The sequence below is a fragment of the Myotis davidii genome, unplaced genomic scaffold, assembly GCF_000327345.1.
Source record: "Myotis davidii unplaced genomic scaffold, ASM32734v1 scaffold2301, whole genome shotgun sequence".
NCBI classification, from domain to species: Eukaryota; Metazoa; Chordata; class Mammalia; order Chiroptera; family Vespertilionidae; genus Myotis; species Myotis davidii.
Genome location: NW_006291016.1, coordinates 318879 through 332618, shown reverse-complemented (window position 1 = coordinate 332618; position 13740 = coordinate 318879). Strand labels below are relative to the sequence as shown.

General features: G+C 37.8%; 1 protein-coding gene across 1 annotated transcript in view; it reads left to right on the top strand.

Annotated features, from left to right (window-relative positions):
- Positions 1–3449: 3449 nt before the first annotated feature.
- KLHL15 (kelch like family member 15) overlaps positions 3450–13740 on the top strand; it is a 13057-nt gene continuing 2766 nt past the window's right edge. Inside the window, exon 1 of the mRNA XM_006764142.2 lies at positions 3450–4207. Coding sequence (XP_006764205.1) covers positions 3503–4207 — 705 coding nt within the window. The 5' untranslated portion in view covers positions 3450–3502. The remainder of the gene's footprint in view (positions 4208–13740) is intronic.

Genomic DNA, 13740 nt, shown 5'->3' with positions numbered 1-13740 from the left:
GCTCAGTGGAGAGAGCGTTGTCCTGCGGACTGGAGTGTCCCGGGTTCGATTCCGGTCAAGGGCATGTACCTTGGTTGCGGGCACGTCCCCAGTGGGGAGTGTGCAGGAGGCAGCTGGTCGGTGTTTCTCTCTCGTCGATGTTTCTAACTCTCTATCTCTCTCCTTACCTCTCTGTAAAAAATCAATAAAATATATTTAAAAAAAAAAGGAGTAGCTTAAGGAACATGAACTTAGGAAAGACAGAAATAAGCAGCCCAAGAATAGGAAAAGAATCAGGAAAATAGTGTCAGGCCAGTGTTGCTCAGTGGTTAAGCATTAACCTATGTACCAAGAAGTCACTGGTTCAGATACCCTGTCAGGACACAGTGTCATGAAGCCGAGTGATGAGCTATGCTATGTTGCAGAAGGTTTCTAAGATAATAGGGACTGGGATATAACTACTGAATTTGGCAATTAAGGATTTTTTTAGATAAAAAAATGGACTTTTACAAAAACAATAATACACTTTCATTGCAGATAGATTAAAAAACAAATTAGCGCCCTGACCAGTTTGGCTCTGTGGATAGAGCATTGGCCTGCGGACTGGGGGGTCCCGGTTTCAATTCCGGTCAAGGGCATGTACCTAGGTTTCGGGCACATCCCCAGCAGGGGGTGTGCAGGAGGCAGCTGATGGATGTTTCTCATCGATGTTTCTAACTCTCTACCCCTCTCCCTTCCTCTCTGTAAAAAAGTCAATAAAATATATTTTTAAAAAACCAAATTAGCAAAAGGGGGGGGGTAAAACTTCCTGATACTCTTCTATCCCAAGATAACCATTTTTAAAAAATGGGATTTTTTAAAAAAATCCTCACCCAAGGATATTTTTCCATTGATTTTTAAGAGAGAGTGGAAGAGAGAGGGAAAGACAGAAACATCAGTGTGAAAGAAACACATTGATTGGTTGCCTCCTGCAAGCGCCTTGATTAGGACCTGGGCTGGGGAGGAGCTTGCAACCAAGGTATGTGCCCTTGATCTGAATCGAACCCAAAACCCTTTGGTCTGCAGGCCGATGCTCTATCCACTGAATCAAACCCGTCAGGGATAGACTTGTTTGTTAACGGTTGTGTGTGTGTTTGTTTTTTTAGATGACACCAGATTGGGATAACTACTGAATACATGGACTAATATGTTAAGAAGTTAAATACAGGGTGTCATAGACAACATATTTTTTTGTAGATCACCTTTTTAATTGGACAGGAAAGAGTAATTCAAACAGGATGAGACTGGGGCTGGTGCATATTTACCTCATAGACAACATATTGATGAAGCAACAGTAAAATCTAGTGATAGCCTATTCACAAGAGTGGGGAAGTGTAGTGTTTTTAGCATGTCTGTGGAAGCTGCCTTTTCACTCTCAGCAACTGAAGGCTCTGCCAAATCCAGGGTACAGAGATGATTCCTGAAAGGCATATACCTCTGTATCTAACATTGTGCCTGGCATACAGAGAGGCTCTTTCTTTTAATAAATAAAGGGGGAGGCATTGATTGTAGAGTGGTGAGATTGGCAGTGATGGTTTCCCTCAAGAAGGAGGTAGAGCAGGTGATTGTAGAGGGTTCATGTTCCAAATAACCAATCAGGGAAAGGAAAGAGCTTGAGAAATTGAGTCTCATACTAGGTCTAAGATGGAAAAGGAGGAGGTCAGAGGTAAAGTTTGGAGATGACTGAGCAAGTGAAGAGAGAAAGAGGTTAAGCCAGAGAGTTGGGAAGTTAATAGTTACGATTTCAGGTGTGGATCCCTTCTGGATTGTGGTGAGGTCCAACAGGTTTGGGAATAAGATTTTAAAATGGGAGGAAGAGGGGCGGTTGTAGGATGAAGTGTTCAGGGAGCTTTGATTCTAGGTATTTGGATGAATGATCTTATGTGAGCATTAAAGAGGTGTAGGAAATGACTCTTAGCCAGGTGCCAAAGTTGTCAGGAAATGTGGAGGAGAGATTGATCTGGATGTGAGTATTCTCCTCCTACATAATAAGAGGCTAATATGTAAATTGTCAGGTGTTCGACCACTTGCTATGATGTGCACTGACCACGAGGGGGTGTGGCGCAGAACGAAGGAAGGCCCCGATCGGCCCTGATCACTGGCCAGGCCTAAGGACCATACCCATACACCAGGCCTCTAGTATGATAGATAAGTGACAAGGAGAAATAGGTGATGGATTTTTTATCTGAGTGAAAGGCCATGTTTTAGAAAAAGGACAGTAGAAAGGTAAGAGAAGGTTTAGAAGATAGGTTTGTAAGCTATAGGAGAGCACTTTGTTCTATGAAGAATATAGAATAGTAATTTTCTTATTTAAATCATACTGCAGAGAAAACTTGATGTGACCAGCATAAGCCTATAGGGGAGTTTGTTTACACTGAAGCAAGGTTCCACTGGGCACAGTGGAAAGGGTTGAGAGGGAATTGGGATGGGGAGATGGGTCGATGGGGAGGGTGCTCAGAGCTGTGTGAGGATGAGAATTGAGAGGATAGATGGTCTGGGTTGGGGTTCTGTTAAAAGGAGAAAATTACTTCATAAACAGTCTCTCATAGACTGACTTGGTTTATTTGGCTTTACTTAAGAGATCTATTTTAATTTCACTATCTTGGCTTCATTTCTGTGATATTTGAAAATGTGGTTTAATTTCCTTTTACATATTCATATTTTAAATATATAAGCAATGATACTTTTTAAAAGCAATGTTAATGAGGTAAGTAAAAAGGAGAAGTTAAAACTCAATAATTTTTGAACTCTCCTGTCCAGGGACATCATTTTGGTATATAATCCTCTGGACTTTTTCTCATCTAAACATATACATGTGTATTTAATTTTTGAAAATATATTGTGTATATTGCAGTTGCCTGCTTTTTTCCACATAACAATAACTAATAGATATCCTTTGTCAGAATAGGTAGTTGTTACAGTAATCCATTATAGAACTGTACCATATTTGTTTAATAATCTTGTTATTGGGCTTTTGAATACTATCCAATTTTTTATTATAAATAAGGCTAGAAAGAAAAACCTTGTGTGGACAACTTGGCATATTTATGTGAGTCCTTTGGGTACAGTTCTAGGAGTTTTCAAGGTCAACAGTGTACTTTTTAAATTTCTTTTCTGTCTCTTTTTCTCATAATTTAATATTTGACTGAGACATCCTCTTTGTATTGTTAATCTGGGGACATGTTTAGATATATTTGGCGAGCAGTGTAAAAAAATCAATGAAATACGCATATTGTTTGTAAGTTAACAATTTACCATTTTTGGTAGATACTTAATAAAATTTTTTCCCCAGGTAGGGAAGCCAAAAACATTAGCCTGCAAATCTTTAGGTTATCTTCTCCCAAAAGGCTTGTACATTTAGGACATAGACAGTGGAATTGAGATAATTATAAAAAATTGTTTAAGCTCTAAGTTAATAATGTCTTCAGAATGCATGGAAATGATTAACACAGTTTTCTTTGATTACTTTTTTTCCAGGTGATTCATGGCAGGGGAGATGGAAGGATTCTGTTCCTCCCTCCATGACACCAGTGTCTCTGCTGGGTTCAGAACACTGTATGAGGAGCGACTGCTGCTTGATGTCACTCTGGTTATTGACGACCATCAGTTCCATGCCCATAAAGCACTTTTGGCCACCCAGAGTGACTACTTCAGAATTATGTTTACTGCAGACATGCGGGAGCGTGATCAGGACAAAATTCACTTAAAAGGTCTAACTGCTACTGGTTTCAGCCACGTACTTCAGTTTATGTACTATGGTACTATAGAACTGAGTATGAATACCGTTCATGAGATTCTTCAGGCTGCCATGTATGTTCAACTTATAGAAGTGGTGAAGTTCTGCTGCTCTTTCCTGTTAGCGAAAATCTGCTTAGAAAACTGTGCCGAAATCATGAGACTCTTAGATGATTTCGGTGTGAACATCGAGGGAGTTAGGGAGAAGCTGGAATCCTTTCTGCTAGACAACTTTGTGCCACTCATGTCCAGGCCTGACTTCCTGTCTTATCTGAGTTTTGAGAAGCTCATGTCTTATTTGGATAATGATCATCTGAGCAGGTTCCCAGAGATAGAGCTGTACGAGGCTGTGCAGTCTTGGCTGCGGCATGATAGAAGACGTTGGAGACATACCGATACCATTATTCAGAACATCAGGTTTTGCTTGATGACCCCATCCAGTGTTTTTGAGAAGGTTAGTGCATTTGAAAGCAATAGATGGTATTCATTTAGTTAAGGCAGGATATCTTTATAGATAAGATTCCCAGGCTTGGTCAGGAGCCAAAAAGAGAATGAATAGTTGATAAGAATAGTTTGATGTCTAAGAAGTCTAATTTGTTTTAGCTTGTGCATTTAGGTTTTTAAAAACATTTTGTGGGTGGAAGAAGAACTAGGTAAGTAGTGGAGTGGTTTCATTTTAAAAGTTCTTTTAAAGTTGAAGCACAATTATTTAGCCCAAAATATTACAAGCTTGCTTTGGCTCTTCTTTCTTCACTAAGTAATGAACTCTGAATTGTGTGAGGCTAGTTCTCGATTTTCCCCAATGAATTCATCTCTTTATTGCATATTACTATTTAAAACATGTACGACTTCTTAACATACATTTTTTTCTTTAGTTCTCTTTTTAAAAAATTTAAATAATACATGCTGAAATTACAGTTGAGGCGTTTTTTAGTTCTGAATGATGCATTGATACAGTTTCATATTCCTCTAAAATGTAAGAAAACATAAAATAGCTCTAGAAAACCAGTAGGTTCTAGTGGCGATTTCTGTCCCCTGCTCTTACTTAGTTCTGTTTTCCTGTTTCACTGTCCATGCTAACTACATTTAACCATGAAAATTATATTTATATCTGAAACCATTGTTTCTACATGTCTAAACAAATAGATCATAAATTCTTTATCTATATTGATCAAACTGTGCACTTTTCTGCTATCGTAAAAATAGTTTTTCTCCAAAGCAGCCTTGGCCTTGTTGCATGTAAGCATTTTTCATTTTTATATCAGAGTCTCACTTGTGATCTTTTCTTGCCCAAAGGAGAGAAAGCAGTTTCAATAATTGCTTAACTTAATTGGTTTCTAATCACATGGTTACCTCTGGGGCTCTGTTTATCTTGCATCTTTTCTTCTTTCTAGAAAGCATTTGTAAAGCTTTGGTCGACACCCTTCATGTTAAATAGTTCTTAAGCTTTAGTTACCAAACCTGGTGATAAAAATATAATATTTGCAAAAGAAGGCCGTATATACCATTTGAAAAACTAACAGATTTGTGCCTTCGAATAATAGCAGCCTGCATATTCTTTTCCCTTTGAAATAGCATTAACGTATACTTTTATTTTTTCTACATGAAAGGGAAGGGAGAGTAAATGAATATTTATACTTTAATAGAGAACTCAGTTCTCTGGGATTTTATTACCTTTATTCTTAGAACGTACTGATAAGGCAGAAATAATTGCAACTAAAGAATACATTTCTTAATTATTTTTGTTCAGTGATAATCATAGTACACCATCTATGTAAATCTTTTGTCTCTGTTTTGATTTCTTTCTTCTGTTTTTATTCCTCTCTTTCCCGGGGGGAATCTTGTTTTGTCTTTATACATTAAATACAAATGCTTTTCCACTTCTACAACAAAGAAAAACCCTCCAACTAGATGGAAGTACCTGTGAAATAGAAAATAAAGTTTCCCCTCTTGTGAGACAATATGATGGATAATTGATAGCAGTAAGTTATTTTTAAGTGCCAAGCTACAGAACCTTTTTATATTCCAATTATCAGTTCAAGCTGGTCAATAGTGACAGTGGCTGCAAGTTAATATCATCAGATAGTTTTGTAAATCATATAAAATATCAGTTGTACCTTCTGATGGATTGTTTGCATAGGAGGTAGTTAATATCCATTGGCCAGGTATTGGGAATCTCATCAGAACGAAAATGTTGTAAGGCTTCTTTCTTGAGTTGATTTCTTAGGAAAACTTAATAAGGCTCTGGCCACTGAGAAATCTTCATTTTATTTTAATACTGGTAAGATAAATGGAAGGTAGTTAGTGATTCTTGTCTTAGTGTATGAGTTAATGTTTATCAAAAGAATCTATGGCTTTCAAAATGTTGCAAAACACTAAGTTAGCTAGATTTGAGACTTTATCTCTAGTAATAAAACTTCAGAAACCAAAGTAAACTGGAAAATTTGATTAGGAAGTAAGAATTTGGACTATTTCACACCATTATACAGGGTGGGGCAAAAGTAGGTTTATAGTTGTGAGTACACAAAACACTAGAGTTTATTCTTGTATTAGTAATTATTTTATTGTTTTCCATATGAACAGCTGTAAACGTACTTTTGCCCAACCCTGTATTTTGAGCTTGAAAATTGGGTCTATATTCCCTGTGCTTACCAACTGCAGGTCTCAAACAAGGCTGTTTTAATAGCCATTATAATGCCAGAAAGGGCACAGAAATAAAGACATGTTACAACTGTGCTGGTTCTTTTTTAGTATGAGAGACTATGTGAGGAAATGCATAGACAGTTTTGATTTGTAATTTTATCCTATTTGCTGAAATTTAGAAAATATGGAATATTGATATGCACTTTTTACATTTAGGTTTAAATTTTTTAAAGCTTTGTATTTTTTAAAGCTTTGTATTTCATATGTCTAAGCATATGAAAAAGCTGAAAGAATAAAATGATCACTCGTAAACATATCTTGTAGGTTAATAGTTGTTACTGTTCTACCACATTGGCTTTAGCTACCCAGCTAGGCTTATCATATTTGCCTTACATAGATTTGTTTTGCTGAATCTCTGAAAAAAAGTTACAAACATCATGACATCTTATTCCTAAATACTTAATGTGCTGCTCCTCTGAATAAGGACTTTTTTCTACCTAAGTTCAATGCCATTCCACTAGGAAAATTCACAGTAAGACCCTAATATCATCTAATAGCTAGTCCATAATAAAATTTTCCCAGTTGTCCCCAAATTGCCCTAGAATCTAGTCATGGTTTATGCATTACTGTTTGTTATCATGTCTGTCCCCCCCCCCTTTTTTTGGTTAATCCTCACCTGAGGATATTTTTCCATTGATTTTTAGAGTGGAACGGAGAGGGAGAGAGAGAAAGACACTATGCATCAATTGGTTGCCTCCCACATGAACCCCGACCAGGGCCAGGGCTTGAGCCTGCAACTGAGGTACATGCCCTTGACTGGCATCAAACCTGGGACCCTCCAGTCCCAGGCCAATGCTCTATCCGCTGACTCAAACCGGCCAGAGCACTATTTTTGTGTGTTCTTTTTTTTTTTAGATAAATCACTCATTGTCTTAGTGTGTTCCAAATTCTGGATTTATCAGATTATTTTCTTGTGTAGGTGTTAATTTAGTTCCTCTATTATATTTCTTGTTAACACATCTCCGTTTTAGCACCATTTTTTTTTCAGGAACAATTACAGGAAAATACTGCAGTGCCAGAGTTAGTCTTGGAAAACCATTTAACAACTCTGACCAAACTTGGAATATATCGCTCTTTTTTATATAAGGAGGCTAACTAGTCCAATCCTATGACTAAAATTATCAAAATTTTATTTCATGTTTCGTTTAGATTCATGAAATTTCCCTCTCCTTTTAAAAAATTTAGAGCTGTTCCATTTAATTTATTGGGGGTAAAGCTAACTAAAGAGTTAAAATTAAAATTATTCTTATATAAAAATTAGTGTGTATTTATGACTCTAGGACTGCATTGTGGCTATTGAATAGTTGAAATTTGACAAGTCTGAATTGAGATTTTAAAGACTACAGTGACAAAACCTATATATTACCTTATTCGTAATTTTTATATTGGTTACATGTCCAAATGATATATTGGGTCAAATAAAATGTATTAAAATCAGTTTCATCTTTTTTATGTTGTTAATCCTCACCTGAGGATATTTTTTCCATTGATTTTAGAAATATATATTTTATTGAGGGAAAAACAGAGAGAAATATTGATGTGAGAGAAACACATAGATTGGTTGCCTCCTGCAGGAACCCTGACCTGGGGGGTCAGGGCCGGAGAGGAGCCTGCAACCAAGACACATGCCTTGACTGGAATCGAACCAGGGACCCTTTGTTCCACAGGCTGACACTATCCACTGAACCAAACCAGCTCGGGCTTTTTCCATTGATTTTTTTAGGAAAGTGAAAGGGGGGGAGGGGGAGAGAGGGAGAGAGAAACACCAATGTGAGAGAGACATCAATTGGTTGCATCCCACACATACCCTAACCTTTCAGTGTGAGGGCTGACACTAACCATTGAGTCATGCCAGCCAGGGCCAGGCTATCTCCATTTTATAAATAAGAAAATTAGCTCCAAAAGGATAGGAATCTTATCCCAGAACAAGTGGCACTTTCCAGACTGAAACCCGTCTGTTTCTCTTGGTCCAAGGATTTCCGATTATAGCTGCCAGAGGTGCAAGAAGCATACAGTTAATTAATCCTGTGGCCCAGCTTGGGTTGTTTTAGAAGTTGTTATGGAGTTGTTAAAATTCTAAGGTATTTGCATGAATAAAACATAGTCTAAGAAATTTAATGGTACTGAAAAAAGTAAAAGACATGGGAAAAGTTCTGAAAGCACAATTCTGTGGTTTTCACTGTATAATCAAAGCTGTAAGTAAATGTAAGGATCATGTCCTTTTGATATAGTTGCTTAAGAGCTCTTATGATTAATTTTATTGGTAGTGGATTCCTAGTTTTAAATCTAGACATCAATGTCAGTTTTTACATATGCAAATGTCTGGCATGTATTTTTGCTAGTTCCAACAGAGGTCTTTGCCTCTGTTAACACAGACAATTCTAGATTAAGAGAGACATCATAACCAAATGCGCTCTACAAACTTTGATTAAATCCTTAAAAAAATGGCTAAAAAAGACATTGGGACAGCTGAGAAAATCAGAAAATGAGGTGGCTATTACATGAAGCAGAGAATATCTGTAATTATTTTGTGGAGAATTATCAGGGAGGCATTCATTCTATGTCTTTATAATGAAAGAAGAAACTAGTTATGCTTATTGACATTGTGTGGGTTTAGAGGAAAGTTGCAGCAATACATAGCCCTGGGAAAAGGACAAGATAGATCTAGAACTTTTGGCCTTGTTGGGGAGAAGTAGGTGATAAATTCCTTTGCTTGGGTTTTTTTATGGTATAAGCAGCTATCTCAAATGGCACAACTTCCTTTATCAGAGGCTTAGAGCTAGAACAGACTGGATACAGATATGTAGCTTCAGTTTGGACTTTAACATAGAGATGAAGTAAATCTTGGAAACTCTTTGGATTCCAAGTTTCAAAGGAGCACATTGAATGAGTGGGTAAGAGGAAAAGGGACCAGAAGATTGGGTATAAAATGAGAGAGGAAACTAACTCTGAGAAGCAGTTAAACTGACCCAGTTTGATGGGATCTGCAAGACCCTGGAGTTGGAAGGTGGAAGGCCATTACAGGCCATTCTCCTAGACCTCATGTGACACTGGAATCCCTCTTCAGTGCTAATATGTGGTCACACTTGGACTACCTCCAGTGGCAGGATGCTCACTGACTCTGGAGGTAGACAGTCCCTGACTTGAGAAAATATGTACCCATACTTTTTATTAATGTAGCCCTTGTAGAGAAGCTAAATACAGACCTACATGGAATCTAAAAAGGGCAAGTCTCCAGCAGCTCACTGATGAATGTTATCCACATATACATGTTTTCCCCTGCATATACTGGGAACTGTGTGAAACAGTTCACTTTTTTTGAGAATATTCTATATACTTTGCTGCAGTTTTTGTCATTTGACATTTTGAATGTCTGCATTAGTGCATATGGATTAGCCTAATTCTTTTTAATGACTACCACATATGGTACATACCAGAGTTTATTCAACTGATGTCTTTTTTAAAAAACCTTTTTTTTATTGATTTCAGAGAGGAAGGGAGTGGGAAAGAGAAATAGAAACATCAATGATGAGAGAGAATTATTGATCGGCTGCCTCCGCCATGCCCTTTGCTGGGAATCAAGCCCGCAACCCGGGCATGTGCCCTGACCATGACCTCCTGGTTCATAAGTCAGTGCTCAACCCCTGAGCCACAGCGGCCTGGTCAACCAATGTCTTATTGTTATATATTTGAGTTGTTCCCAGTTTTTGTGCTCTTAGAGATAATAATGCAGTGAATATTCATTATCTTGACAGTTCTAAGTACAAAGCTTTTTTTTTTTTCCTATTGGCCAAACATCCTCCTAACTTCTGCTTACTGGTCCTAAAAACAGTTGCCATCTTCAGACATGGTCTGTTTTGCCGATGTCTAAAGTGGATGGAACTGAATACTTTTAATTGTGGTTTCACCCAAATGGAGAACATGGGATTGTCTATTACTTTATTATTTTTCTTAAATATGTTTTTATTGATTTCAGAGAGAGGAAGGGAGAGGGAAAGGGGGATAGAAGTGTCAATGTTGAGAGAGAATCATTGATTGGCTGCCCCCTGCACGCTTCTTACTGGGGAGCCAGCCTGCAACCCAGGCATGTGCCCTGACTGGGAATTGAATCATGACCTCCTGGTTCATAAGTTGACACTCAACCACTGAGCCATACCGGCTGGACTGATTATCTTTTTTTTTTTGTCCATGATTTTATTACCTCTTAAAGCTATCAAGTCACACATTGTTGGTTCATGTTGAGGATAGAGTCAGGTAAATCTTTACATTTGGAGTTGGTGGATCCCTGGAGTATCTGCTAAAAGCGGTGGACTTCACACCACTTCACCCTACCCCCCAAATGCATTAAGACTATTATTGCTGCAGTTTCAGGTGGTTCCTGGGTCTTCAGTGTTTCTCATTTCTTTATGATTACTTTGCTGAAGTCATAGATTCTCTCATCCTCTGTCAGTGCTGTTACATAGTCAAAAATTAAACCAGAGCGCTCACTTTGGCAGCACATATACTAAAATTGGAACTATACAGAAAAGATTAGAATGGCCCCTGTACAAGGATGACATGCAAATTCATGAAGCATTCCATATTTTTTAAAAAGAAAAAGAATTAAACCAGAAATGGTCAGTTTTGCATTTTTTAGTGAGTCTCCTAGTGTGTAGTGGTTTCTTATTTGCAAGTGCTATTTTTTTCTTTTTAACAATCCAGGATCAGCCTCAAGCTAACCCAGGGGTCCTCAAACTTTTTAAACAGGGGGCCAGTTCACTGTCCCTCAGACCGTTGGAGGGCCGGACTATAGTTTAAAAAAAAACTATGAACAAATTCCTATGCACACTGCACATATCTTATTTTGAAGTAAAAAAACAAAACGGGAACAAATACAATATTTGTATTTGCATGTGGCCCGCGGGCCGTAGTTTGAGGACCCCTGAGCTAACCATTCTGTAGTTGAGAAATCTGGCTTATAGTCCTCTCTCATTCTTCATGATTCGACACAGATTACAGAAAGCAATTAAGCAGCCTTATCTGTGAAGCCTCTCAGGATCCCAGGATGTGATTTGTGAGATCAAATGACTTGAACTCAGTGAGGATATCTAGTTGGTTTTACTTTTTTTTCTCAGCCATCTTGGATTTAAGTTTCTTCTTAGTCATTGTATTTGATCTTCAGATTGGAAAGAATAAAACATTCTTAGCTGAGAATGGAAATAAAATAGGAGCAAGGCTGTTTGTCTTTGTTAATATTACATTAACCACCTCATCCAGGGGAGACTTCACTTTTTCCTCTACTTTTTACTTTAATCTCTAAATTACCATTTATTCAATATCTGGCACTCTATACAGTCACAATTCATTCAGAGGCTTTAGCCTTGTTCACAATTTTCTTACAGCTCCATTCCACTAACACTTACTTTATGTGTCTATTGTGTGTGTGTGTGTGTGCGCGCGCGTGCGCGCGCTTTTACCATCTGTTGTAAGTGGTTTTTTAACATCTGAATTCCAGAAAGCTCTGTGCAGCACATTAGATTTTTTAGATACTTTACTTTTTTCTTCCCCTCATGCAGTCAGCATCATGTTTTTGAGAACCTCCAAGCTTTTGAGAGCCTTTACACAGTTTCTGATCTTGGAATCGATCCTAATTTTTCTTTGAAAAACTTGAAATCTGCCTATCCAATATGTGCATCATTCCCCTTCCTTTCTTGTTCTCCAAACAACACGGCTGCTGGCTGCTTTCTCTAAAGCTTCCTTCTACTGATATGATACTAATCATGTATTACTGGTGAGGATTAGATCCAAAGTAACAGTTTCTCTCATTTCTCCTCTACTTTCTGAAAGATTGAATTTTTACACAGACGGGGAAGCACATCAGCAGATGCATTGACTTAAGCTGAGTGACACTTCAACAGATGTACCCTGGTCAGTAAAAAAGCTAGTAACTGCTATTATTTTTTTGTACAGTACCCTATGACAGACACCATACTAAGTCCTTTTCACTTATATTTTCTTGCTTATCTCCTTTCTTAGGGTTATGAGGTGTAGATACTATTGTTATCCAGTAATTTAGATCAAGAAATGGGCTTAAGGATGTTGAATTTCTCAAGATTGCACAGCTTTTGAGTCCCAAAGTCAGATATTTCCTAAATCAGATTTTTTTTAGTATTGTTAATCCTCACCCGAGGATATATATTTTTTCCTACTGAGTTTTAGAATGGAAGGAAGCGGGAGCGATAGAGAAACATGGATTTGGGAGAGACACATCGATTGGTTGCCTCCCGCATGTGCCCTGACTGGGGCCAGGTATCGAGCCTGCATCCGAGGTACATCCCCTTGACTGGAATCAAACTCGTGACTCTTCAGTCCCCAGGACAACGGTCTAACCACTGAGAAAACTGGCTAGGGCCTAAATCAGACTCTTAATCATCATACTGGGCTGTTTGACGTGGTGCTTAATTACCATACTGGACAAGATTCTTATACTTCAAAACCTGTGTAGCTCTCAGACCACTGGCTGTGCACAGTAGGCTCTTAAATATTTAATTGGAGGTTTGTTTCTTGTTGATTTCCAGGGTATTATTGCCTTTTAGCTCTTATAAATCAATAAGAAAAAATGAGAAAATGGGTGAGGCACACTATTAGACAATTCATAGAAGAAATTAATGGAAAATGAAAAAACTATTCATTTTTATTAATCAAGTCTTTTGATTTTAGGAGATCCATTTTTAAAATGCAAGACCCTTGGTGCTCTCCCTCTCTGGAGCAGCACCCTTGCCTCTCCCCCGCCCCATTGATCTCCCCGGACGCATTACTTTGCCTTTGTCTTTCCCTCTTTTTCCTTTGTAACTTGTTTTCTTAGCCCATTTCTTCTGTGGCTCACTTTTACTACCTCTGTAACTTTCTAAATAAACTTTCTCTTACAATTTGAAAAAAAATGGCAAGACTCTCATTTTATATAAATATGATACAGCGTTTTTCTGCTTGGCTTTCAACTTATCACTTTCATAAAGTACTCCCTTGGGTGTTTCAGGCCAGTTTGATAATCTTTTATATCTAAAGTTCTGTAGCACTCACAGATGTGCTGTACAGCTTCATAGCTGTCAACTGCCTCATTTACTTATTGGTAAATGTGTATTTGTTTTTGTTTCCCCAAATACTTTTCTAAGTTCTCTGTGGAAACAGACCACATCTTATCCTTTAAATTTTTTTTTCCTTTATTGATTTTTAGAGAGAAAGGGAGAGAGAGAGAGAGAGAGAGAGAGAGAGAGAGAGAGAGAGAGAAAAATAACAAAGAGAGAC